This window comes from Hemicordylus capensis, chromosome 4, assembly GCF_027244095.1.
Source record: "Hemicordylus capensis ecotype Gifberg chromosome 4, rHemCap1.1.pri, whole genome shotgun sequence".
In the NCBI taxonomy this organism is placed as follows: Eukaryota; Metazoa; Chordata; class Lepidosauria; order Squamata; family Cordylidae; genus Hemicordylus; species Hemicordylus capensis.
Genome location: NC_069660.1, coordinates 155,836,925 through 155,864,425, shown reverse-complemented (window position 1 = coordinate 155,864,425; position 27,501 = coordinate 155,836,925). Strand labels below are relative to the sequence as shown.

General features: G+C 44.6%; 1 protein-coding gene across 8 annotated transcripts in view; it reads right to left on the bottom strand.

Annotated features, from left to right (window-relative positions):
- ACBD6 (acyl-CoA binding domain containing 6) overlaps positions 1-22,099 on the bottom strand; it is a 175,430-nt gene extending 153,331 nt beyond the window's left edge. For 3 of the 8 annotated variants that reach the window (XM_053247114.1, XM_053247116.1, XM_053247115.1), the window contains exon 1: positions 21,655-22,097. In XM_053247114.1, the coding sequence (XP_053103089.1) occupies positions 21,655-21,924 (270 nt within the window). In that variant the 5' untranslated portion in view covers positions 21,925-22,097. Of the gene's footprint in view, positions 1-21,654 lie in introns of all 8 variants that reach the window. The other 5 variants (XR_008306400.1, XM_053247112.1, XM_053247111.1 and 2 more) reach the window with 4 other exon arrangements.
- Between the last annotated feature and the right edge of the window lie 5,402 nt (positions 22,100-27,501).

Below are 27,501 nucleotides of genomic sequence, written 5' to 3'. Positions count from 1 at the left end.
GCCCTGTATTGATCGTGGCAGAGATCATAACTGTACCTGAGGAACATTCGTGAGTCCAAATGTATGGAGACATGAAGGTAAGCTTTGGCCAAATTGATGACAGCTAGGAACTCCATGGGCTGGACTGCTTCCTTGATAGACTTCAAGGACTCCATTCAGAAGGTCTTTTTGTGCACAAAGCGATTTAGCCACTTCAAGTTTAGAATGGCTCTCCACAACCTGTTCTTTTGGGGGGTTATTTATTTATTTATTTATTTATTTATTTTTACATTTCTATACTGCCTTTCATTAAAAGAAAACCCCAAGGCAGTTTACAAAAATTAAAACATACAATAAAAGCAATAAAAACACCAAGCTAAAAAACATATCAAACAAGCATAAAAAAACAAGACAACAGATAAAAACACACAGAAGCAGCAGTAAAAACGATTATGTAAAAGCCTGGGTAAAAAGCCAAGTCTTTACAAGCTTTCTAAAAGCCGTGATGGAGTCTGAGGAACGAATGGCCACTGGGAGAGCATTCCAGAGTCTAAGAGCAGCAACAGAGAAGGCCCTGTCCCGAGTGCACGACAGCCGGGCCTCCCTCATTGTCGGCACCCGGAGCATGGCCCCCTCAGATGTCCTAGTCAAGTGGGCAGCAACCCTTGGGAGCAGGTGGTCCCTCAAATACCCCGGGCCCAAACCGTTTAGGGCTTTAAAGGTCAAAACCAACACCTTGAATTGGACCTGGAAACGAACCGGCAGCCAGTGAAGCTCTTTCAAAATGGGGGTGATATGTTTCCAACAGGCAGCTCCGGATAAAATCCTCGCTGCCGCATTTTGCACTAGCTGCAGTTTCCGGATATCCTTCAAGGGCAGCCCCACGTAGAGCGTGTTACAGTAATCCAGCTGCGACGTGACTAAGGCGTGGGTAACTGTGGCCAGATCTGCTTTCTCGAGAAAGGGACACAGCTGGCGCACTAGCCGAAGCCGTGCAAAGGCACCCCTGGCCACCGCCTCTACCTGAGCTTCCAAAAGCAGGTTAGAAACAAAAAGGAATAGATGTCTTGACATAAGGAGGTCAATGGCACTAGTTCTATTGCCTAGATTTTCACTAGATGTAAGATGGCCTGATTCATTAGTGTTCTCTTTAAAGGATCTCTGGAAATAGGAGTCTTTAGGAAAAAATCTTGGCAAGTGGAAATAAAGTCTATCTCGTACCCCACCTGTACGATCTCCCTTACCCTCCACTCTGTGGTGGTGTTGGACCAGAACAAGGAGTAAAGGAGAAGCCTGGCCCCGACTGAAGGAGCATCACTGCTTATGATTTGGTTGGGAACCAGCCGTGGAAAACTGTCATCCTTGCTGGCCTCTGTTAGCACCTCTTCCTCTCCAATTCCAAGCCTGTTTCCAGTTTGGGCAAAAGGAGGAAGAACAGTTGTCTCCAAACCGACCCTCTAGAAACTGATTGCCTGTGCAATGGTTGAAGGCCCTGTAGGGATGAAAGGAAGAGGAGTAGGTAATCGTACCTTGAAAAGGTCTATGAAAATCCTTATGGCCAGAAGGCATTGCTTTCTTTTTGCCCTTGGTCTCGACTAATACTGGATCCAAAGACTCTCCAAATAATTTAGCTCCCAGGAAGGGTATGGCTGCCAGGGTAAGCTTGGACTTGGAATCTGCCTGCCAATTTTTTAACCAAAGGTCATGGTGCATGGCAATCCCTGATGCCATAGCCCTAGAAGTATGTTGCAGACAGTCCAAGCTGGAGTCAGCCATAAAGGCCACCGCCTTAGACAGCTTATTAATGCCCGGGTATAGCCTTGAGTCTTCTGGTGGAATGTACTGGACTAGCTCCTTGTCCCAGAGTATGGAGGCCCTTGCGAAAATGGAGTTCATCGTGGCCACTCTAATTATTGTAGCTGAAGTGTCATGGACGTTTTGGAAATGATGATCTGCCTTCTTGTCTTCCTGGGACTTAAGTTGTTCGTCCCTTATTCATCAGAGCCCCCAACACTAGTTGGGCCACTGGTGCATCTACCAGAGGAGCAGATAACAATGACATAATATCAGGAAGCAAGTTGCACAGTTTCTTAGGAAAGGACAAAACTGGTATGACGCCACTGGAACATCCCATTCAGTGAGCATAACATCCTTGAAGGGAAAGGTACCGCAGCAGCAGCTGTCATGGTAGATGGGGCAGCCTCTTAATCCAAACCCAAAGTGGACTGAGTGTCTGGATCTTTAGACACGTCCTTGATGGCCCTTAACCTTAGCCAAAAGGATTTCAAATGCAGAGGTGATGAAGAGATGTGATGAATTGGGAAGCGAAGAAGCCTGCTCGTCTGATAGTCCACCCTCCTCCTCACCAGAATGAGATGACTCAGAGTCAGAAGATACAGGTTCATGCCGTGGAATCGAAAGGATTGGGCTAACTGGTGGGATCGTCAGTCTCTAAATGACCAATCAGGCGCTAGCAAGCTAGACACCTGATCCGGTATAATAGCCCCCAATGAAGAGCCCTGCAAAATCGGGCTCAAAAAAACCTCCAAAAAGGCAGGCGCTTCAGGCAGGAAACGGCGGGGTTTGTGCTGCCTGCAGACAGCCTGTATCAGTAGCCACTCACTGAGGCGGACCCCCGAGGGAGCAAGTTTCAGCCACTTCTTTTTAGGAGGGTCAGTCTCCTTTAAATGTTTAGATTTCTTTGCCACCTTTTTGCACGACTGGGCGGAAACGGTGGGAACAACCACCAAAGAAACGGCCAATACTGAGGCGTTCGCCCGCTGAGAGAGCAGAGCGATGGCTCTCCCGCAAAGCCAAGTGCAGTCTTTTCTGCTTGTGGGGGGGAGTCCCCTGATAGCATCTCTACCCCTTGATTCAGAAAGGGATCCCACTAAGACATACCCCAGTTGAGAAGCCTCCATCCTGGAGGACACGGGAGTGAACTCCACAAAAAGAAAAGGTAATGAAAAGAAAAACAAATAGCGAACAGCCAAATTAACTTATAAAAAGGTTCAATTTGACAAGAAAATAAACAGAACTCCCTTCCCCTCCTGGCACACAGGAGAAAGGAGAGAGGAAAAATGGAAAGGATTAGCCTTAATAGCCTGTAATATCTAAGATCTGAGAGAGAGCTCTGTTACGAATACTGTCTTCAGAGCAGACAGGACTGGATCTGGGGCTTTAGGGATAGGGCATGCTGAGTGATTAGCCTAGCAAAATTTTCATTGGCCCTGTCTTCTTGGAGCATGTGATGGATGTTAACCCATCGTGAGGATGACCTCCCTATAGCTGGAAACAACCACCTACAAAGGCCCCCAAATTTTAAAACACAGATGCCTACACACCACAAGAATGAATTGTTTCTATGTTGCAAGTTTTACCCACTAAATGAATTTAGATACTCCTGTGCTGAAAATTGAGAATAGCCAGAAGTCAATAAGAGGAGGTGGTCTGTGTGTGTGCAAATTCAATATAAGGGATGGGAAGGAATAAAACATGCAGTATTAGAAACAGAAAGAGCCACAGCTTCAAAAATGGGGATTGACTGTGTAAAATAGGATCATGAGAAGAACAAAATACTATCCTAACTTTTGAAATCCAAGAATTCTCATATCAAGATGAAAGTAATTTTGAATATACTGTTTGCAATGTAAGCCTTTTACATTTTAGAAAGTAATTAAAAATACAATTTAAACAACAAGTGGTATCACCACAATATTTAATAGTCAAAACCAAAAGAGACACAGAACAAGGCTTAAAACAAAAGCCTGATAAACAAAAAAAAGTCTTGCAACCCTTTCAAAAAGAAAGGAAGGAGTTCTTCTTAACACTATTGGGAGGAGGTTCTACAGCTTTGGAGTAGCCATTGTGAAAGCCCTACTCCAAGCTCACTGTATACCTGCTGTAGACACAGACAGTAATGCCTACTGACTGGACCTCAAATGGTGAGTGGGTACATACGGGGAGAGGCAATATAGGCACAGTAATTTAAGGCCACCTTAAGTGGCACAGCAGGGAAATGCTTGACTAACCAGCAGAAGGTTGCCGGTTCGAATCCTCGCTGGTACTATATCGGACAGCAGTGATATAGGAAGATGCTGAAAGGCATCGTCTCATACTGCGTGGGAGGAGGCAATGGTAAACCCCTCCTGTTTTCCTTTTTTAACAAGAAAACCACGCTGCTCTGTGGGCGGCAGGAGTCGAAATCGACTAGATGGCGCACTTTACCTTACCTATGACTGCAATCAGACTGCATCACCGAATGCGTTCTTGCCTTTAAAGGACTAAAATCTAACTGCAGCTTAAGAAAAAGAAGGGCTGCATTACTTTTTGTTCAACTGCTTATAAATCAAAGATAATGCAATAGAGGTTGTTGACAGAATTTGATTTAGTAAGTGTTTTTATCTATCATTTAAAGTAACTGACAAAGTCTGCAGCATTTAAGCTTCAAAGCCACAAGGTCTTTTAGAACAAACCTTTGCCTGATGACATGCTGTATCACTAAGGAGGCAATATACAGCTTAGAGCCTACAAAATATTTGTGAAGCTTAAAGACTGAAGGGTAGTTACTTGATGTGAAACATCTGTGATGTGATAATCCTTCTGGAGTTATCTTTCTGCTTTATACAGAGTTAGATTTTGCAGCTTTCTAGGAAAAACTGTCTCAGGGTTGATCCAGCTGTATCCTCGTCTTCCACAATTCTTTGGACCAGGTTTCTTAAAGTGAGGATTGAGTCTCTTTATGGAGACATGAGCCAGTTCACAATCTGGGGTTCAAGCATCAAAAAGGCAGTTCTCAGATCTACTAACACAGTTTGCTTGCTTCATAGATGCTTTAGCTGATTATTCAAAGGTCTAATTTAATAATTTTGTGTGTGAGAGGCTCCCCCCCCCCGAAAATCTTCTATGAAGATCTTAAAACATACTATTAACAGTGGTACATGGTCCTTGTTCTTCCAGCTGCTCAAGAAATTGGACAAGAGCAAAGTTTTATCAAATTAGTCATTTTTATATTACAACAGAACAAGTTCAAATTTATTTTATAAACTGGTAAGGATCTCAAGGAAGCATTTCAAACTTTATTGCAGACTGAGACTATATAAATAGATTGAGCACTCAACCACCTCTTTTTTCCCCCCAGCATACACCTTAAAACTTCATGTATGAGGGATATAGATTCTGAAGGCCTAGATCTACAGTTAATATAGGAGTCCTGTTGCACTAGCACAAATTTCACTGGGAGAAAAAGAGGGGGAGGGGGGATTACTTCTAAAGGCTTAGAATTCATATGGTGGAACCATACAACCAAATCAACTGGATATCACTTTGATATTTCAGTCCATGTGAGACCTGGAATATTATAGGCAGCTCAAGCTGCAGGATCCCAATAAACCACAGCTTCACTGTCTTTTTCCCTTGAGAAAAACTTTTTAAAACCAATTGAGCAACTCCTCTCTTGCCAAGTCTGTTCACCATAATCACAGAGAGGAATGCTAAAACATACAAATCTTAAATGAACACCAACAGCAATAAACATTCAGGAGAGTATTTATCTACTTAAGTAGTTCAAGATAAATAGCAGAGCGCCTTAACAGGGTCCTCAGCTGTTACTACCATCTTTTCTTTTTCTTTTTACAGAGGCTGTTCCCTCTTGAATCATAGCTTTTAGTGACAAGAAACACTGAAGTGAAGGCGGCGGGGAACCAAGAATGCTGAGTCAGGGACAGTAGATTTGTCTGAGTCAGCATTTTTTGTTCAGTGGAGGTACTACTGTCCACAGAAGTAATATTTTAACAGCCTTTTATGCTGATTGTATGGCTTAGGTGATTAAATAGTAAAAACATTATGTTGTGTAGTAAGACCTTGTCTTAAATCAGTAAACCTACTAATTCAAAGCTATCAAGGCTTCTTTCCATAGTAGATGAGTATGCAAAGCTCTATTTAATTTTAACAGGACTGATCAACCCTTAGCTAGACACAGAGTACACAAGAAAGTCTAAAATCCATAGCAAAAACTTACAGTGCCTCTCAAAATACATTATAAAGCTGAGACTGCAAAGCTAATTAAAATGAGAATAGCTCATACAGTCATCTCAAGCAGTAGGCTAGTTTGCTTCCAGTGATAGATCTTTCTTGCTGAACTTATCCATGATAACTGAATTGTGACAGCTGTTTTGCACAGCCAAGGGATAATGGAATTTTTGCAGTTTTGGCTTGATTCAAAGTGCTTTGGATCGATTTAAAGCTCTAAATGGATTGGAACCTGGGTATCTAAAGGACTGCCTTTTCATACAGGTTTGATTGAACAGGCCCATGAGCTGAGATCTGCTTCGGAAGCTCTTTTCCAGGTGCTTCTGCCTTCACGTCCAAATGGAGGCACTCCTTTCCCAGACATGTACACCGGGCACCCATACTTTAGGAGCCAGGCAAAGTCTATCCTATTATATCACACATTTTATTTTATATCAACTGTTTTTTGTAATTATTTCAGCTTCTTCTTATGACTTTGTAATTTAATTATGCAACCCATTTGGTGGCTATATAGTAAGGCAGGGCATAAATTTAAGTAAATGAATGAATGAAAGAAGCAACTCGCAAGACTGCAAGTACTAGAGAAGGTCCTTTCAAATGTGACCAAAACGCTGTAGTCTGATTTTATGAGAGTTCATTCTTCAGCAGCTAAAAGGAAGAATTGATCATGTTGGGCTAGGCACAGCATCCTGGTTTCAACACAGAAACTGAAGCACTTGTTATTTTTTAAATTATGAATACATACACTTCACCAGAAAATGTTTCTCTTATTCCATAAAGACAGTCAGGTATCTAGCAATCATTTATTTGAACTGAAGAAGCAAACTTTCAGTATCATCATCATCACTGTTCCCTCTAACAGGGATAACCAGTTGTTCACTATAGCTCCAAGCTTCCCCAGCTGCAATGGCCTTTGGGAGTTGTAGTCAACAACATCTGGAAATCCCTATTAGAGGGAACACTGATCATTGTCATCGATAAACTGCAATTACCATTAAGACAAGGGTTCTTAAATTGTGGGGTGAACCTCCTTTGGGGGACTCAAGAAGCTTCAGGGTAGAATAGAACCTTGAGGCGGTTGAAACCTCTCTCTACCCACAGTCTAAGGCAGGGATGGGGAACCTTGGCACTCCTGCAGATGTTGGCCTACAATTCCCATAATCCCTAGCTACTGGCCTCTGTGGCTGGGGATTATGGGAGTTGTAGTCCAAAAACAGCTGGAGTGCCAAGGTTCCCCATCCCTGGTCTAAGGCCTCGTTGGCTGAATTCCCTCTGGAAGAGAACCCTTGTTGATCCAAAACCGACTTGTAAGGGTGACTGCATTTTCGTTACCCCATCCTCCCAATCTGAAATGGAGGGAAAGGCCAAAAAGTGCAGTTGTGTCTTAATAATTTCACTATGTAAGGACAGAAGAGAGTAATGTTCTAATTCTCTTTTAAAGCTAGTGTTGGATTAGTACTCCAGTCCACAGACCTTGCATACAGCAGCTGGCAACATGCAACTGTACAGAAGAATTTCTGTAACTGTGGAACAAAACTGCTCATTGTTTTCTGGGGCCATGGGCACAAGTTAGAACAGAGGTGGGGTCCTAAGAGCTTGAAAAACACTGCATTAAGGGTATAATTTCACAATCAAAAAGAACCATCTGCAGCTCAGGCAAATGCTTTAAAAGACATTCTTAATCTAAACAATTCATGTTTCAAAGAAAATAATTATTTGACTTTTCTCTCTAGTTTTCACAAAACAATTGTTAGCCAAATACTGAGATCTTCAGTTTTCTATTCCAAATAGAATTATCTACTTTCCAAAAAAATATATACTACCATTTTGTCAGGGAGGATTAAAGGTTGATTCCAACTCCAAAAGAAAGTTGCAATGCAACTGTCTCCAAGAACCAACACACTGCACTGGAAGGAAAGATGGATTGCATTTGCCCACATGAACTTGCCAGGGCCCTGTGTTCAGCATCTTAGACCCTGCTCATGGCCCCGCCACTAATGGAGATCCAGTTGGAGGGAACAAGAGACTGGGCCTTTTAGGTTGTGGCCCCTCAACTTTGGAATGCCCACCCAGAAGATCTTCGCTATGTTCCCTCTCTCAGTGTTTTTAAGGAACAATTGAACAAACAGCTTTTTAGAGAGTCTTCTTAATATTTTATTTGCTGCTTATATCTGGTAGGTTTCTTAGTGTTTAGATTTTTATTGATAATTTCAAATTTTTAAAATGTTGTCATTTTAATTTTAGGGTATGTGTGTGTTTTTTGTTTTGTTGTTGTTCTATACGATATTTGTTTTATTAATGTTGTAAGTCATCCTGAGCAGTAGTGGACTAGAGGGGTGGAGTATAGTTTAGCTTAACTCATGCAGAGCATCTGCACGCTAGTACTTGATTACTCCCCTCACCCTGCTGCCTCAGCCCCCTCACCTCAAAGATCTCTCCACCCTCACTTGAGTTGAGCTGTGCTTGTGCTCCTCCTCCTCCTCCATCATCCCATTGCTTCCATCCCCCTCACCCCTCCTGGCCAGCCTTGCCAGCGCCAATTCGCCAAGCCGTAGGCCCCTAATCCAAGAGAACTCCCCACCCTCACCCCGCTCCTGCTCCTCCCTGCAAGAGCAGCAGCAGCTGACCGGGCCCTTCCTCACTGCCGCTGCCATGGCAGCTTATTACTCTCAGGCCACTGACAGGCTCGGGCCCATCCCTCATCTTTCTCTCTTCACCTCTGTCTTTCTTTCCCCCCCCTCTCCCCCCACCCTTCCTGATGTAACAGGTCTTGTTCATCTTGTTTCCTCATCTAATTCACACAGTGGCAGTCTCCTTCTCCTGAAGGGGCTCTTTCCTCCCTCACAACCCTTCTCTTCACAGACCTCCTGCCCACTAACAGTTGCATTCCAACTGACCTTCACCATCACAGGCTCCTAGTCCCTATCTGCATATGGAATTCCCACTACCCAATCACCATGGTGCTTCTGCTCTCACAGGTTCCTCCTCCCTATCTGCATATGGAATCCACACTGCCCAGTCAAGTGCTTCTGCTCAAACTCTCCCGAGAGCTGCTACACACAGAGTTAGCCACGGGTATACCTTAGCAAAATATATATACAGAAGAAGATACTCCTTGTATGCAAACAGAAATGCTTATGAGATACCTCTCCTCTCACTTGAGCTGCTACACCAAAAAACATATTTTTTGTAAGTAACATCTGCTTTGTTACTATAACCTCTGCTTTGTTACTACCACAACACTTGATGAGATTTTTGAAAGAAATTATGTTTATCATTGCAATATTTATGCCTGTATCATCCAAAACTTGCTGAAAAACACCCAGAGATGGAAATTTGGGGTGGTGTACAAATCTGATAGATAGAGCAAGCCATTTCGTATGGGCCAGGAAGAAAAAATGGAAAAGCATGAAGATCAATTCTGTTAACCATGTCATGAAAGCCTGAGCCTCAAAAGTTTAGCCCAATGTACCCCAGCACATGCTGGTGAACACAAGGAAGAATACATGTTAAGAGTAAGAATTTTGAATAATTCCTGTATTTCACACACACAAAAATAGGAAACTTATTTCATTGTAAAATTTCTTACTGAATGCCTATCCAGCCTTGTAACTTACCACTTGATCATAACTCACAGGCAAGTAATAGTACTAGCCTTTAAAGTTAGAAGACTAAAAAGTAGGATCTCTCTTAGAGAGCATTTTGATAGTTTTTATCAACAGAATGATGTCATGAAAAGATACGCAAGAGGAAGATCAAAATGACCAAACCCAGAAAATCTGTCAAAATATAATGCACAATGGTGGAAAACACAATTTGAAAACCACAAAGTAAATCAGTTCCCTCTGAGCAGTATTCATTACTCCTGATACACTACTAAGTTCTAGTCCCCTCCCTGGCATCCTATCACACTCATGCTGTGCTGCAATACTATCAAGCAGGTCCTACAAGTCTGAGGCCACACAATTCTATGGGAAGTGGTTACTAGGTGAACAAGTTACTCATGCCACTTAACAAGGCTAGAAAAATCCCATGGGCTGAATAGTGCTTCAATTAAAACTGGGAGACCAACAGCAAAAAAAGAAGCAGCTCCCTCCTCCCCCTTTATTATGCATGGATAAGGAACCACATTACTGTCACTGAATAGTTTATTGAAAGAGCACCATGAACATCAGAAGAGCCCTGCTGGATCAGGCCCAAGGCCCATCTAATCTAGCATCCTGTTTCACACAGTGGCCCACCAGATGCTGCTGGAAGCCACAGGCAGGAGTTCAGGGCATGGCCTCTCTCCTGCTGTTACTCCCCTGCAACTGGTACTCAGAGGCATCCTGCCTTTGAGGCTGGAGGTGGCCTATAGCCCTCCAACTAGTAGCCATTGATAGACCTCTCCCTGCATCAAGTTATCCAAACCCCTCTTAAAGCCATCCAGGTTGTTGGCTGTCAGCAGATCTTGTGGCAGAGAATGCCACAAGTTGATTATGTGTTGTGTGAAAAAGTACCTCCGTTTACTGGTGCTAAATTTCCTGGCTATCAATTTCATGGGATGACCCCTGGTTCTAGTGTTATGTGAGAGACAGGATAATTTCTCTCTATCTACTTTCTCCACACCATGCATGATTTTATAGACCTCTATCATGTCTCCCTGCAGTCGTCTTCTTTCTGTACTAAATAGCCCCAGGTGTTGTAGCCTTGCCTCATAAGGAAGTTGCTCTAGGCCCCTGATCATCTTGGTTGCCCTCTTCTGCACCTTTTCCAGTTCTACAATGTCCTTTTTTAGATGTGGTGACCAGAATTGTACGCAGTACTCCAGGTGTGGCTGCACCATAGTTTTGTATAAGGGCATTATAATATTAACAGTTTTATTTCCAATCCCCTTCCTAATGTTCCCTAGCATGGAATTGGCCTTTTTCACAGCTGCCGCACATTGAGTCGACACTTTCAACTAGTGTCCACCATGTGTTGGTGTCCACCATGACCCCAAGATCCCTCTCCTGGTCTGTCACCAACAGTTCAGATCCCATCAACATATACCTAAAGTTGGGGGTTTTCTTCCCAATGTGCATCACTTTACACTTGCCAACACGGAACTGCATTTGACATTTTGTCGCCTACTCACCCAGTTTGGAGAGATCTTTTTGGGGCTCCTCACAATCTGTTTTGGATTTCACTACCCGAAAAAGTTTGGTATCATATGCAAATTTGGCCACCTCGCTGCTTACCCCTACTTCTAGATCATTTATGAATAAATTTAAAAGCACTGGTCCCAGTACAGATCCCTGGGGGAACCCACTTCTTACTCCCCCCCACATTGTGAAAACTCTCCATTTATACCTACCCTCTGTTTCATGCCCTTCAACCAGTTAGCAATCCACACATATACTCGTCCCCTTATCCCATGACTGCTAGGTTTTCTCAGGAGTCTTTGATGAGGAACTTTGTCAGAAGCTTTTTGAAGGTCCAGGTATACTATGTCAACTGGATCACCCTTATCCACACACTTGTTGACAATCTCAAAGAACTCCAAAAGGTTGGTGAGGCAAGATTTACCTTTGCAGAAGCCATGCTGGTTCTCTCCCAGCAGGGCCTGTTCTTCTATGTGCTTTACAATTTTATCCTTGAGGATGCTTTCCATCAATTTGCCTGGAACTGACATTAAGCTAACCATCCTGTAACTTCCCGAATCACCCCGGATCCCTTTTTGAAAATCGGTGTTACGTTTACTACTTTCCAGTACAGAAACTGATTGCAGGGATACATCTCTCTCTCTATATATATATATAATTCTCCTGGGTGTGCCTATCGAACGTGCGTCCCGGCAGCCCAGCTGATTGGCTGGGCTGCGGGGGCGCCTGATTGGGTAAGGCGCACCCAGGAGAACAGCGGAGGCGGCCATGGCCTGGCTGGGCGGCTGTGGAGGCAAGGCGGCGGGCCAGGCGGCAGCGGGCCCCAGCCCGGCTGCAGATGTGAGGCGGCGGGGGTGGCCCGACCGGCCCGACAGCACAGTGATGGTGGTGCAGCAGCGGCGGGGCGGGGGCGGCCCGACAGCACGGTGGTGGCGGCGGGCCCCGGCCTGGCCGCGGCTATGGAAAGAGATTCTTGAAGACCAGCCAGGGGGGATGCGCGGGATGTTGCAAGCCCCGCCCCCGCAAGGAGCCGGTTGGGCCAGCGGGCACAGCACCGCCGCCGCAAGGGGGAAAAGGGGTGTGTGGAGGGAGGAGGAGGTGGCAGCATGGGGGGGCGAGGCGGAGGGAGCCAGCGGCGGCACGGCTGGCTCTGCCCCCAGTCCCCGAGACGGCGGGGGTCGGCTGAGCCCAGCTAGAGGCGCAGATGCTCTGCGCCCGGGCCCACTAGTTATATATATTTTTGCAAGGAGGTCGACAGTTTCACATTTGAGTTCTTTGAACACTCTTGGATCGATGCCATCCGGCCCTGGAAATTTGCTAGTTTTCAGTTTTTCCAGACAATTTAGAACATCAACTCTTGTCACTTCTGACTCAGTTCTTTAGCCTCCATCCCCAAAAAGTCTGGTTCAGGAACAGGTATATGCTCAGTATCATCTGCTGTGAAGACAGATGCAAAGAACTCATTTAGCTTCTCTGCAACCTCCATATCCTCAATAATCCCTTTCACTCCCTCATTGTCTAATGGTCCAACCCACTCCCTGGCAGATTTCCTGCGTCTGATGTATTTAAAGAAGTTTTTGTTATTCCCCTTGATGCTTTTAGCTAAATGTTCCTCAAACTCTCTTTTCGCCTCCCTTATTGTCACCTTGCATTTCTTTTGCCAGTTTGTGTTGCTTTTTGTTCTCTTCATTTGGACAGGCCTTCCCATTTCAGAAGGAAGTCTTCTTCCCTTTTATGGCTTCCTTGACTTTACCTGTTAGCCATGCTGGCATCCTCCTGGACTTAGTGGTACCTTTCCTCCTTTTGGGTATACAGTCTAACTGGGCTTCTAGTATTGTGGTTTTGAGTAAACTCCATGCATTCTGGAGCGAACTGACTCTCCTGATTTTCCCTTTCAGCTTTCTTTTCACCATACTCCTCATTTTGGAGAAGTTTCCTCTTCTGAAGTTCAAAATGTCTGTGTTAGACTTCCTTGGTAATTCTCTTCCCGCATGTATGCTGAATTTGATCTCATTATGGTCACTGTTCTCTAAAGAGTTGATGACACTGACATCCTGCACCAGGTCCTGGGTGCCACTCAGAATTAAGTCCAAGGTTGCCATCTCTCTGGTTGGCCTTCTCACTGGTCGCCTTCTCCATGGTTGTTCTAGGGCACAGTCATTCAGCATATCTAGAAATCTGACCTCTCTGTCATTACTTGACTGTGAATTTACCCAGTCTATGTGTGGGTAATTGAAGTCACCCATTATTACTGCCCTGCCTCTCCCTGATTTCCTGCTGCAACTCCCAGCCACTCTCAGCATTTTTAATCTGGAGGGCAATAGCACATCCCTAGTAGCACATTTCCTTTCAGGACTTGTATTGTCAGCCACAGGGTTTCTCTGAAGGACTCCAGTCCACCTAGGTTTTCTACCTTGTTAGATTCTATCCCTTCTTTAACATACAGTGCTACTCCACCTCCAAGGTGCCCCTCCCTCTCCTTTCTATAGAGTCTATATCCAGTAATAACAGTGTCCCACTGGTTCTCACTCTTCCACCATGTTTCTGTTATGCCCACTATATCTATTTCTGCCTTAGCAACCAAGCACTCCATCTCACCCATCTGGCATATAAGCATCTATATGCTGAATCTCTTCCTGGTGTATGCTATCTTTCTTACGACTCTTTGACCAGCTGGCACAGCCTTCTGTCTGCTCTTCATATGGTTCTGCTCTGTCCCCTTCTGTTTTATATAAATCCTTTGCCCCCTTATACTTTAAAGGATGCCTTTTGCCAAACCAGATACTGTCCAGCTCCTGTCAGCTATTCCCCAGGCATCATTTTAAAAGCTGCTCTGCAACCTTTTTGATTTTAAGCACCAGCAGTCTGGTTACATCTTGGTTCAAGTTCAGCCCCTTTTATACAGGCTTTGCTTTCCCAAAAATGTATCCCAGTGCCTAACAAACCTAAACCCCTCCTCCCGGCACCAATGTCTCATCCACACAACGAGACCCCTCAGCTCTGCCTGTCTCACTGTACCAGCATGTGGAACAGGTAGCATTTCTGAGAATGCTACCTTGGGGGTCCTGGACTTCAATACGCTACCTATCTGCCTAAATTTGTTTCCAGGACCTCCCGACTAAATTTCCCCACATCGTGGGTGCTGACGTGCAGCACAACAGCTGTCTCCTCCCCAGCACTGCCTAACAGCCTATCTAGACTCTGCGTGATGTCCGCAGCCTTCACACCAAGCAGGCAAGTCACGGTGCAGTCAACACGCAGGTCACTAACCCATCTCTCCATACCTCTAATGATTGAATCCCCCAGTACAAGGAGTCCCCCACCCCCCAGACTAGTATCCTCTGTGCGAGGAGATATGGGCTCATCTTCCACGGAAGGGGTCCCTTAGAAAGAAGTATTTCCCTCTTCCTCAGACCGATGTCCTCCTTCCCTGAGACCTTCATTCTTCCTGACAGAAGAGGAGCTATCAGCCCTGGAGTGTGATGCCTCTACCACGTCCCTGAAGGTCTCGTCCACATGCCTCTCTCTCTCTCTCTCTCTCTCTCTCTCTGAGCTTCTCCAGATCCGCCATCTTGGTCTCAAGGGAACGAACCTGTTCCCTGATAGACAGGAGCTCCTTGCACCAAGCACACACCCATGACTTCTGCCCATGGAACAAATAGTCATGTAAAAACTAAAATGTGGCATGCATTGACCAACTGCGCTGAAAAGGCCCCAGAATCTCCATAAGCAAGTGTGCATGGGTTCTCTCTCTCTCACCAGTTGATTCTCACTACGGGGCTGGTGAAAGCATTTCTGCAATTTCATATTGTAGCTGTAATTGCAAGAGCCATGCATTACATAGTTCACCCATGCTGTACCAAGAATTTCCACACCAGTGTTCCTTTTAACAGGGATTCCCAGATGTTGTTGATTACAACTCCCAGCATTCCCAGCTGCAATGGCCTTTAGCTGAGAATTATGGGAGTTGTAGTCAACAACATCCAGGAATCCCTATTAAAAGGAACACTGCTCCACGCCAATACATTAACACAAATGTTTACTATTGAGGAGGGGCAATTCTTATGTAGAGTGGCTCTCACATGTTATAGCTGCCATACAGCAGATTTCACATAGGAAGCTGCCATATACTGACTCAGACCATTGGTCCATCTAGCTCAGTGTTGTCTACACAGACTGGCAGTAACTTCTCCAAGGTTGCAGGCAGGAATCTCTCTCAGCCCTATCTTGGAGATGCCAGGGAGGGAACTTGGAACCTTCTGCTCTTCCCAGAGTGGCTCCATCCCCTGAAGGGAATATCTTGCAGTACTCACACATCAAGTTTCTAATTCATTTGCAACCAGGGCAGATCCTGCTTAGGTAAGGGGACAAGTCATGCTTGCTACCACAAGACCAACTCTCATCTCCAAACCAGCTCTCCTGGTCTGGAGAGCCTAACTTCACAGTTAGGCTAAGATGTGAGACTCAGCCATTTCCCCCACATATTCAAGATGGCTGGAGAAAGCACCCCTAAATGGGCACAGAATGCTCCCCTGAGTTGGTGTACACATATATGCATGTGTTTACTTGACTACTCCAGCATCAAGTGATGGTTAGTGTGTGACCCATCCTAGACTTATTACAGTCGTCAGAATTCAGACAGTAGTTTCTATTGAAGTCTATTCCCACATTTAGCTGAAAATCATCAAATGCTGAGCAATATATATACATGTGAAAACTGGTCTTCTCCGCTTCTCAATGCCACCACAACCTTTCTCCCTTCCAATGTTCCTTTCTCCTTTTCTCCCTTCCAAAAAGGCAGGGCTTCCAATACACCACTATTTTTTGTCGCTGTTTATCTTTTATTATAATAATTTTTAATGCCCTTAAAAGCATTTAAAGCAGTGCCTATAAACAGAGATATCACCAGATGGAGTACACAGAAATCAAACTGATTATATTATTGGTGCAACAAGGTGGAAGAGCTCAGTTATAACAGCAAAGACATCGCAGGGGGCTGATTGTGGAACAGATCGTGAACTGCTCATGTGCAAGTTCCAAGTCAAGTGAAAAAACAAAACTATCCAGCTTCCACGATATGATCCTGAGAATGCACCCACCATTTTCAAGGAGAACATCAGGAACTGCTTTGAATTCTGAACCTCATTGATAGGGAACCAGAGGAACTGTGGAATGAAATCAAAGAAGTCGTTAAGGACGAATGTGAACAGAGACTGCCAAAGACCAAGAAATAGAAGAAAGCAAAATGGATGTCAGAACAGTGGAAACTGCCAAGAAGAGGAGAGAAGTCAAAGTCAAGAAAGATAAAGACCTCAGGAAGGAAAATAAGGAATTTCAGAAAGCTGTTAGAAGAGACAAAGAGTAGTACTACAATGACATCTGTAAAGACCTTGAGAATGGAAATAGACCCAGAAAAACAAGGTAAGTTTTCCAAAAGATCTCTGAACTCAGAAGGAGGTTCCAACCTCGAACTGGTATGTTAAGAGATGCCAAAGGACAGATTGAAACTGATTCAGAGAAGATCAAACATAGATGGAAGGAGTATATTGAAAATCTGTACAGCAGGAACATCAACATCCAAGATTCCCTAGAAGATATTCGCAACTTGCAAGAACCTTTAGTACGAGAAGATGAAGTTAGATCAGCACTCCGGTCATTACCAAGTTGGAAGGCTACAGGAATTGATGGAATAGCTACAGAAATATGGCAAGCAACAGAAGAAGAATCAGTCAAGGCTCTAACCAAACTATGCCAGCAAATTTAGAGAACGACACAGTGGCCAACAGATTGGAAGAGGTCAGTCTACATACCCATACCAAAGAAAGGAGACTTAACAGATTGTGCATACCATCACACAATATCCTTAATTTCACATGCTTGCAAAATAATGCTCAGGATCATCCAAAGGAGATTAGAGCCCTATGTGGAAAGGGAAATGCCGGATGATCAAGCAGGTTTCAGAAATGGCTGAGGAACAAGAGATATCATTGCTGATGCACACTGGATAACTGAAAGAGCCAAAAAATACCAGAAAGAAGTCAATATGTGCTTCATTGACTACAGAAAAACCTTTGATTGTGTCGACCATGTCAAGTTGTAGAATATCCTTAGGAAAATGGACAACCCAGAACATCTCATGGGGGCAGGGGAGGCAGGGAGGAACTCTGCCGCCCCAAGAAGATTTTTTAAAGCACCACCGCCGGAAGGGGAAGAGCAGCGGGGGGGGGGGGAAGTACTACTACCCCCCCCTTAAAGAGACACTCCCCCAAGTGCCGGACCATGCTTCTACCGAACCATGCACACCACTAAGCCACAGTCCAGATGGAACATGGTGAAACAGACTGGTTCCCGATTGGCAAAGGAGTAAAACAAGGCTGTATACTTTCTCTATATTTATTCAACTTATATGCTGATCATATACTGAAAGAAGCTGGATCGGAAGATGAGTGTGGTTTCAAAGTTGGAGGAAGAACATCAATAAGCTGATGACACCACTCTGATAGCTGAGAATGCAGATAATCTGTAAGCTCTAATAATGAAAGTCAAGGAGCACAGTGAAAAATGGGACAACTAAATATAAAGAAGACTAAACTAATGACAACGGGTACAGCAACCAGCCTCAGAACTGATAATGAAGACATTGAAGTGGTGGATAGCTTCTGCCTTTTAGGATCCACCACCAACAGTAAAGGATCTAGCAGTCAAGAAATACGTCACAGACTAGAACTTGGTAGGGTTGCAATGAAGACCTTGGAAAGGATATTTAGATGCTATGACGTGTCTATACTTACAAAGATTAGAATCATTCAGAGAACGGTTTTTCCCGTGACACTCTATGGATGCAAAAGCTGGACTTTGAAGAAGCAAGATAGAAAAAGTATTGACGCTTCTGAACTTTGGTACTCACCTTTCAGGATGCCATGGACAGTCAGGAAAACAAACAAATGGATCATAGAACAAACCAATCCAGAATTTTATCTCGAGGCACAAATGACCAGGCTCAAACTATCCTATTTGGGAAACATTATGCAAAGACCCAGCTCCCTTGAAAAGTCCATAATGCTGGGGAAAGTTGAAGGAAAGAGAAGAAGAGGACAAACAACAGCAAGGTGGATGGTCTCAATTACGACAGCAATGAATGCACCACTGAGGCACCTTTAAGTTGAAGACAAATCATCCTGGAGAGAATCTATCTATGTGGTTGCTAAGAGTCAACACCGACTTGACAGCACTTAATCAATCAAACGCATGAAGATGAAAAAGGAAACCCATGTCTAGTGAATGGCCAGGGATGCCATGCAAAATTTAGGACAGGGAAATGAGATTTCAGCAGGGAGGCAGGATTCCAAGGTCTAATATTAACAGTCTTTTCCTGAAAATACTCAAAACTAATTTTTTAATAAGTATTGTAAGGGCATTTGTGGTGGCTACCTTTTTAAACACCTTATAACGCCTGAAGTTATGTTCTTAACAAAACAAACAGCCCTCACCCACCTTCAAGCAAATGAATCTGTGCCTTTGACAAATGAAGCTAGTGCAGGGCCCCCCTTTTAAAAAATTGTATAGCACATTTCCTGATGGGCTGCCTGTGCTCATATGAACCTGCCTAAGCCTTAAGCACTGCTCTCTGGCCTGCCATTATCTTCCGTATGTATGGCAGCAACCTGAAACACGGCTTTTAAGTGGTAGCGCTGTGTTTCTGGAATGCTTTCCCTGGGGTTATTAGTCAGGTTGTGTCCCAAAAAACAGCTGGAATCTCTTTTAGAAAAAAACTTTTACTTTAGCTGACTCGTTTTAAATTATCTGCCCGGCTTTTAAGATAACATTCCAGCCACTGTTTCTTTTTAGAAACACAGCTGCTGTGCTTTTGGGGGGAGGGGGGATGTTTTCGGGGTGGAAATGCTTTAAATTAGCTTTTGTTAGCCACCTTGGGAAGTATCACACTCAAAAGATTCAGTAAAAATGCGTTAGACAAATAATACTGGAAGCAACTGGACCAGCCACAAATAAAGAAATCTGGGCCAGAAGTGATGCAAAATCACTGGCACCTGAGCACCTATGTCCCAATATAGCTTCAACCTCTACATAAGCTTTGGCAAGAGCAGCAGATTGTCAAGAGGGAGGTTAGACACTCGCAGGAGAAGCTTCCCTAGCCCCACAGCAAAACCAGGAGATGCTAGGGGCAGCACACAGGTGTCAAGAGACACAGGAGCTAGAACCAAGAGCAATCAACTCTCTGTGCAACTGCCCTGTGTAGTTGGAGCATCTTTCAGGACAGTGAGGTATTCTCAGGCCCTATCCACCCAGGCTTGCCTTTGGGTCTCCCAGACAAAAATGGTGACAAAAGATTTCCTGTTTGTGCTGCAGTGTTGCCTGATCAACAACCATCTTCCTGGCTGCCCACTGCCTTCAGCTCAGTCCTGACAAGAGATGTGGGTTTTCCACCAAAAAACACACACACACAAAACCTGAATTGAAAGTTTTTAAGGAAAAAATCCCCATGCAAATTTCCCCCTCATTTGCATAAAGTTCACATTACTATTTTTCTCAGAAAAGGTTACAATATAAATTTTCCCAAGGCCCTCATTAGATTATGAACTGATTTGACATGTTCTTTTATCTATTTCTACAGTTTAAAAACCCCACCTTCAACATATAGTATTAATTTCCTACACTATATATCAATTTTTTTCCAAATATCCAAGTAGTTGAACTTTGCTTCAACAATATTCAGGGGTTGGGGGAATCAATAAAGACATTTGATGTGCTCTAATTATATAGTTCTAACACCAACTCAAAACTTTGAGGAACTTTAAAAAAAAAATAGAATACTCAAATCAGTAAAACTTATGTACCATCTCACACTCTTCCTAGGTATAATTACCTGGAAAACATTAATTTAATTACAACTTTGAAATTGCTGAATTTACCTAATACTGCATTGGCATCCATTCAATGTTAGTGATGAAGTTTATGAAACAAAACTGGACATCCAGATTAACACTGAGCAGTAGTGAGATTTCCAGACTACCACAGTGCTGTCACTTGAGTAGGGGAAGGGGTGACTTTTGCCGATCTTCCCTTCTCTCTGAAGCCCACAGTGTATCACCAAAATATGTCCTTGTCAGTCGCACAGCCTTGAGGGACATATTTTGGTGACTCATCAGAGGGAAGGGAAGATGGTGAAAGCTACCCCTTCCCCTGCTCAAGCAACCGCACAGCAGTAGTCCGGAACACACTGCTCCATGTGCAGTCTGTATGTCAGCCAAGAAAATTTTAGAAATGACAAATTTTGCACTAGAAAAATTAAATGTGGGGTGTGTGTGTGGAATCCATTTTGGAAATTTTTCTGCCCCACATCCCTGGACCCGACAATGAGCACTCACCCACCAGACATCTAGCATTGGGAGTCTACTCTCCCAGTTGGCACACCCATGTGAACTCCCACACCACACAAGAGCAGAACTGGGCCCACATGAACTGGAAGCTCATTCCCTCTGCCAGTGCCACAAGTTCAGGGGCGGGTAATGGAAAATGTTACAGAGTTCTTTATTTTGGCCAAGGAAATAGGGAGGTCTGCACCCTGTGAGGCAAGCATGAAAGTTTTTCTTGCCTCTTTTTGGAGAGAGTCAGATTTTTACCTATTCCACAGTTTTTGAAATTAGGCTTCATTTTCCTTGTCTGTCCAGTTTATGAATGCATCTGTAAGTTTCTAGATGCTCTGTTCTGGGGAGTGGGGTTGTTAGATATTCATATTTTTAACTTGAGTAGTCATCTGCTTTGAGAGCATACCTCTGAAAGGTAGTATATAAATGCTGTAAACTACCAAAGAAGGTTTGGTGTGAAGGGCTGTGCATATAAAAATACACTAAATAAATAAATATCCCCGAGGATCACCGATTCTTGAAGAGAGAACAGTAAATGACAGTGGAATGAGGAGGTGGAATGAGGAATATCATGGCTGTGCTCCTTTATCACAGCCCCTTAGTAATCCTTCCCTATTGAAACTAAAGCTCCAGACGGGTAACTCCCATCAATATTCCTCTTTTCCACCTGTTACCTCTCCCACTTGTTGAGCAAAGGCTTTTCTTTTTGTTGGTTCTCCATGGAGTTGCATGCACTTTGATGGTGGGCACTAGTATGAATACAGGTGAAGTGGCTCATGATACTGCTGTGCAACAAAGAAGTCATCGAGCAAAACCCGACTGATCTTGAGCCTCTGAAATAAACATTCCAATTCGATGCTGTGGCAAGCCTGGCTCCATAAGGCCACCTACGCAGATCTACTGATGGAAAACAAGTCTATCGACTTAGACTTGGTTAGCCACGACAGTCACATAGAACCTCCACGTTCAGAGGCAGTCTACCTCCCAATACCAGATGCTGGAAACAAGCGGTAGAAAAAAGCTGCTGCCTTCAAGCCCCGCTCCTGCGTTTCCTGGCAACTACTGAAAACAGGGTGCTGGACTAACCTAAGCAGCTCTCACATGGCTCCTCCTGGAGCCCGGCGCAGCCGCCTCACCTGCTTGTAGCGCGCATACAGGTAGAGGAGCTGCTCCTTGGCGGCCGTCGCCGCCAGCACCGGCGCCCGCTGCGCCGCCCGCTCGAACTGCACCGCCAGGATCAGCGGCGACGAGGAGCGGCTCTCCGAGTCGGAGCCGGGGCCCGGGGACTCCCCCAGTCCCACCGCACCGCCGGCAGCAGCAGCAGCCGCCTCGTCTTCTTCCCCGGAGCTGCGCTCGCCGTCTCTGTGCCCTTCTCCCGCTCCCATGTTCGCGAGGGGGGAAGCCATGACCGCACGGCAGCCAATCTCTCTCTCTCTCTCTCTCTCTCTCACCCGTCCCTCCTTCGCTCACTCCCTCATCTTCGCCCAGGAGACAGAGAGAGAAGCAGCCGGTTCCGCCGAACAGAACAGCCGCTCGCGCCCTCGGACTAAACCACGCCCCGAGTCCCACGCTGACTTACAGGGAAGACTGAAGCACCGCGCATGCGCGAACGGAGCGAATAGACATAGAAAAAGTCTAGAGTGCCACACAACCTGAATTTCCCGTCTCTCAAACATAGAGCTGGGTACATTTATCATAAATCTGTTATTTTAGATCGAAAGTGCCATTGACCATTATGTTATTTGGACGCAGAATCATGGCACTGCTGATCGCTTGGAAACTGGAATCTTCAGACCGTAAGGATTAGAGGTTTTTTATGAGTCCATGGGCATCCGGCGATGAAAACCCTCTATGAACTGGCATTGGAAGTAGAGATTCTCTGTAATCGGAAGTTAGAGTGGAAACTAGTTCTATTTTATACAGGAAGTCTCACGTCTTTATGGAGCGGTGAGAAAATAGACTGGCTCGGGTAAGAATTCTGAGCCCGGAAAGAAAGTTCCGCTTTGTCGGGAAGAAAGAGGGGTGCGTCGTTCTTTCTTTCTTTTGGATCCATTCGAGGCGGGGCGGGGAGAATATGAAACGAAACGGACTCATATCATTCTTTTCTTTGCACCTTCTCGATTTAGGACTGTTTAGTTTAGTTTATTTATGGTGAATGACCAAACAAAACAGCTCCTGAACAATAATTACACATTTACAAAACTAAAACCAAATTAAACAAATTAAAACCCAAGTTGCGAACATCTTATTTTGCACGTCACAACACAAAAACATGTAGTTCTATAAGTAATCTCTTGGCAGTCCGCTAGATGGAAAGCAACATAATAATCATCAGAAAGCCCCAAACATTTTTTTCAAATAAGGCTCAATCCAAATAAAGCGAATTGATTCATATGAAGCAAAACATGAGCTATTGACTCGACCGTGCCTACACCACAAGGGCAGAGGCAGTTCCTTAAAGGGCCTCTTTTCTATCTTCCTTCTAATATAGCCAAGAGGAGATCAGTTTAGGAAAGATTCTTATAGCCATGTCAAAACACAAATTCAAAATGTGTGCAATGCTCTTGGTCCAAATCCACAGTTTGTATGGGAACAACACCCAGTCAGAAGAATTGGACAAGGGTCATTGTGCTTGCAAATTGTGATTGTACTTCAAATTCTTTATGAGTTTTCTTCCCTATTTTTAGATCATCAGCCTGTATCTTAATCACCATGCTCCTAAGCTTCCTCTCTGACCTGCTTTAAAGTCAGCCCCGTGGTATTTGGATGCACTGCGGGAGTTGAAGCATGAGCTAGACGACTAGAGCGCAAGTTAGGGGTGTGCACGGAACCGCCAACTGGGGTGGGGGGTACCTTTAAGAGCAGCGGGAGGGTTTACTTACCCCTCCCGCTGCTTTCCCGCTGTGGCACCGTAATCCTAAGAGTAATTGGGGCGGCAGGACACCTCCCTGCCGCCCCTTCCCCGACGTTGCTTGAAAAAACTCCCAGCAGTCCTTTGCGCACGCGCGCACGTCACAGAGACGTGAAGCGCGTGCTCATCTCTGTGACATGCGCGCGCACAAAGGACTGCTGGGAGTTTTTCCAAGCAACGTCGGGGAAGGGGCGGTAGGGAGGTGTCCTGCCGTCCCAGTTACTCTTCGGATTACGGCGCCACAGCGGGAAAGCGGCAGGAGGGGTAAGTAAACCCTCCCGCCGCTCTTAAAGGTACCCCCCCACCCAAACCGGACCGCCCAGGTCCGGACCGGTCCGGAGGCTTCTTCAGTGGCCTCCGGACCGGTCCAGGCCCATCCCTAGCGCAAGTAGAGAAAGACTTAGCGCAAGTCCAATAGATTGTAACACAGAGCTCATTTGAGGATCTGTGCTCTGGCAGTGCGGATGGCACAGAAGTGGTTCTTCTCTGCCCTCATTGCTTCTGCAAATTCACGTCCAACTGAGTTGTCTAGAGTTATGAGGGGGCTGGTTCATGCCCCCTCTGCCTTGAATTTGAACTTAGAACCATCTGTCACTCGCTGTGATGTTTTTAACAATTTTTTTGCAGATAAAATATCTTGTATTCATGCTGAACTGGACTCCACAGTTACTGCAGAGTCTCTCATGGAGATGCCCAGCAACCGCTCTTGTAGATTGAACTGAACTGAATCACATTCAGTTTGTTACTTCTGAAGATGTGGACAAACTGCTTCAGACTGTACGTCCCCCAAGGCTCTCTTGACCCTTGCCCAACGTGGCTTATTTCATATAGCAGTCATATTATCAGAGAGGGTCTGGTAAATATCATAAATGCTTCTCTGAGGGAGGGCAGGATGCCTCCTTGTCTTAAGGAGGCTATTATTAGACCTTATTTGAAGAAACCTGCATTGGATCCCTCATAGTTGGCTAATCACAGACCTGTCTCTACTCTTCCTTGGTTGGGCAAGGTGATTCAATGAGTGGTTGCTTCTCAGCTCCAGGCAGTTTTGGATGACACAGAATATTTAGATCCTTTCCAGATGGGCTATGGGATTGAGACTGCCTTGGTTGGCCTGATGGATGATCTCCAGTTGGTTATCAAAAGAGGGAAAGTGACTCTGCTGATCCTTTTGGATTTCTCAGAGGCTTTTGATACCATTGACCATGGTATCCTGCTGGGTCGCTTGAAGGAGGTGAGATTTACAGTGGTTCTGTTCCTGTTCTGTATGGAGGAGTGGGCAAATATTGCTCTGTCTAGATGTGCAAGGTTGATAGAGAAGTATCCCAACAGACTCAAGGCTGTTATTAAAGCAAAAGGTGGTTCAACAAAATATTGACATTGGGGGGGTGATCCTTTTTCAAGCTCAGTAATTCTTGTTTTTTGTTTCTGACACTTTTTCTGGACTGTAATTGTGATGTTTTTCAGTTGGATGTTATAGGTTGCATTGGATAAGTACAGCTGGTGAAGGGAATTTTCTTTGTGTTTTCATTTCAGGATGTAAGGGAACCAGAATTTAAGGTCTATCAAAGGGGGTGATTCTTTCCTATACCCACTGTATGCTAGTAACCTCTAGGCTTGACTATTGTAATGCATTCTACGTGGGGCTACAATTGGTTCAGAATGTGGCAGCCAGATTGGTCTCTGGGACAACATGAAGGAATCACATAACCGATTCTAAAAGAACTTCACTGGCTGCTGATATGTTTCCAAACAAAATACAAAGAACTGGTTATTACCTATAAAGCCCTGAACGGCTTAGGTCTGGGGTACTTAAGAGAGTACCTTTTCTGTTGTGAACCCTGCCGCCTATTAAGGTCAACTGGAGAGGTCTGGTTATGGTTGCCGCCAACTCATTTGGTGGCATCTAGGGACCAGGCCTTCTCTGTGGCTGTCCCAGTGCTTTGGAACTCACTCCCTGCTGAAATAAGAGCATCCCCTTCTCTGTTTGTTTTTAGGAGGACCCTGAAGATGTACCTGTTTTTCCAGGCCTTCAACTGATACCAATTTTTTAAATTTTAATGTGTTTTTATCTATTTTATCTTTTTATGTATTTTAAATGTTTTATATTTTATATTATGTTTTAATTCTGTAAACTGCCTAGAGATTTCGATATTAGGCGGCATATATATTCAATAAATAAATAAATAATAATTGCATATCGAGCAGAAGTTCAGCAGGCACAACATTTAACAGAATGAAATTGAAAAGCGGAATCTTAGATGCAATCTTTGTACAACTCAGCTGCAAAATATCTTTCTGATTACAATTTCATTTCAGACAAAGCACCTGCCACTTGCTGAACCTTTAAACCATTTGCAGGTCAAAAATACACAACCATATGTGAACATAATTATATGTAGATCAATCTGTCAGGTTGAAGACACCCCCACACTCCAAATAACAATGTGTGCCCCCCTCTCTCCATGCTCTTAAATGTTTGGATGGGCTATATCCTCCCTGCCTAGGTATGTGAGAATCAATTCAGGTACAAAATGATTTGTATCTGAATCTAGCTGATATGGGAGATTTTTAGACAGAATAAATTACTCCTGTGCTCAATTGCCCAGATTTGGGTACAAAGCAAATCACCCAGATTCGGATTTTTAAAAATTCAGGGATTCAGACCTCCATTTTGTGGCTACAGTGGGTTGGGTGGTAGTGCCCAATGGTGCAAGGAAGCTACCACCCAGATTTCAAAGAAAATTGGATTTTTAACCATTTTTTGAAGTTCACACATCTTTATGCTTTTTCCCATAGGGGATAATGGGGATTTCAGCAGCCTTAGTTATAACTCCATGTGTGGGGGCACCAGGGTGGCCCAGAGCAGGTGGGTGGTAGTGGAAGGAAGCTACCACCCAGATTTCAAATAATTTGGGCAAAGGGGTGATTTTTAACAATGTTCTGGTGTGTCTTTGTGACAGATTTAGGGCAGAAAATGGGTTCCAGGGACAGAAGCGTGGATTGGGTGGTAGTGCCCCAATGGGTGCCTGCTACTACCCAGTATTCGAAGAAATTGGTGAAAAGGGTGATTTTTAAAAGGTTTTTGAAGTTTTTTGAAGTATCTTTAAGCTTTTTTCCCCATAGGGAATAATGGGGATTTCAGCAGCCCCATAACTCCACTTGGGGGGCACCAGGGTGGCCCAGAGTGGGTTGTGGTGCACATAGGGTACCAACTACCCCCAAAACCACAAACTGGGTTTTGTTGTTTTCAATGTTTGAGGTGTTCTTAGCAGAGGCGCTCTTACCCCTGGACTTTAGGGCTGAAGTCCAGGGCCTCCATAGCCCCTGGAGACCCCCAAATCCTCTTTAGTCTGTCCCAGGTGGTGTTGTCGCCTGGCAGAGCATGATGATGCTTAATTTGCAGGGGAGGGGGAGCCTCCAAAGGCCTTTAGGTCCAAGCTCCAAAAATTACCTAGGTGCACCTCTGGTTCTGAGAGTAGATTCTTTGGTGAGAAATGAGAGTGGATTCTAAGTTCATTCATCATTTTGCACCAAAGAAGATTATGAATGAACAATGAGCAGAGATAGTGGATTCTAAGTTCATTCATCATTTTGCACCAAAGATGATAAATGAACATCTTTGTTCATTCATAATCTTCTTTGGTGCAAAATGATGAATGAACTTAGAAAGAATCTACTCTCATTTCCCAGCAAAGTGGCAGGGAGGGAGGCAAGCGGGAAGCTGAGAGTAGGTGGATGACACTGAGCTGGGGCTGTGCCGGTCAGGTGGGGGGGCAAGGAGAGCAACAAAGTCCTAGCACACAGATGCTCTGTGTGGGTTCAGCTAGTAATAATTTAGAACAGTAAAGCAATTTACAACAATTCAATATCTGCAGCAGAAACAAAACTATAAATATCTTGCAGGGGAACAGGACCACCACAACAAGTTTAACTATCAGGCAGATTAAATGCCTGCCAAAAAAGAAAGGCTTTCCACAGACAACAGTACTTCAAGATGGATGAATCTCAGGAGGCAGGGAGTTTCTGCCTTCACTAGGTGCCACTATGGAAAAGGCCTTGATGGTCTGACACA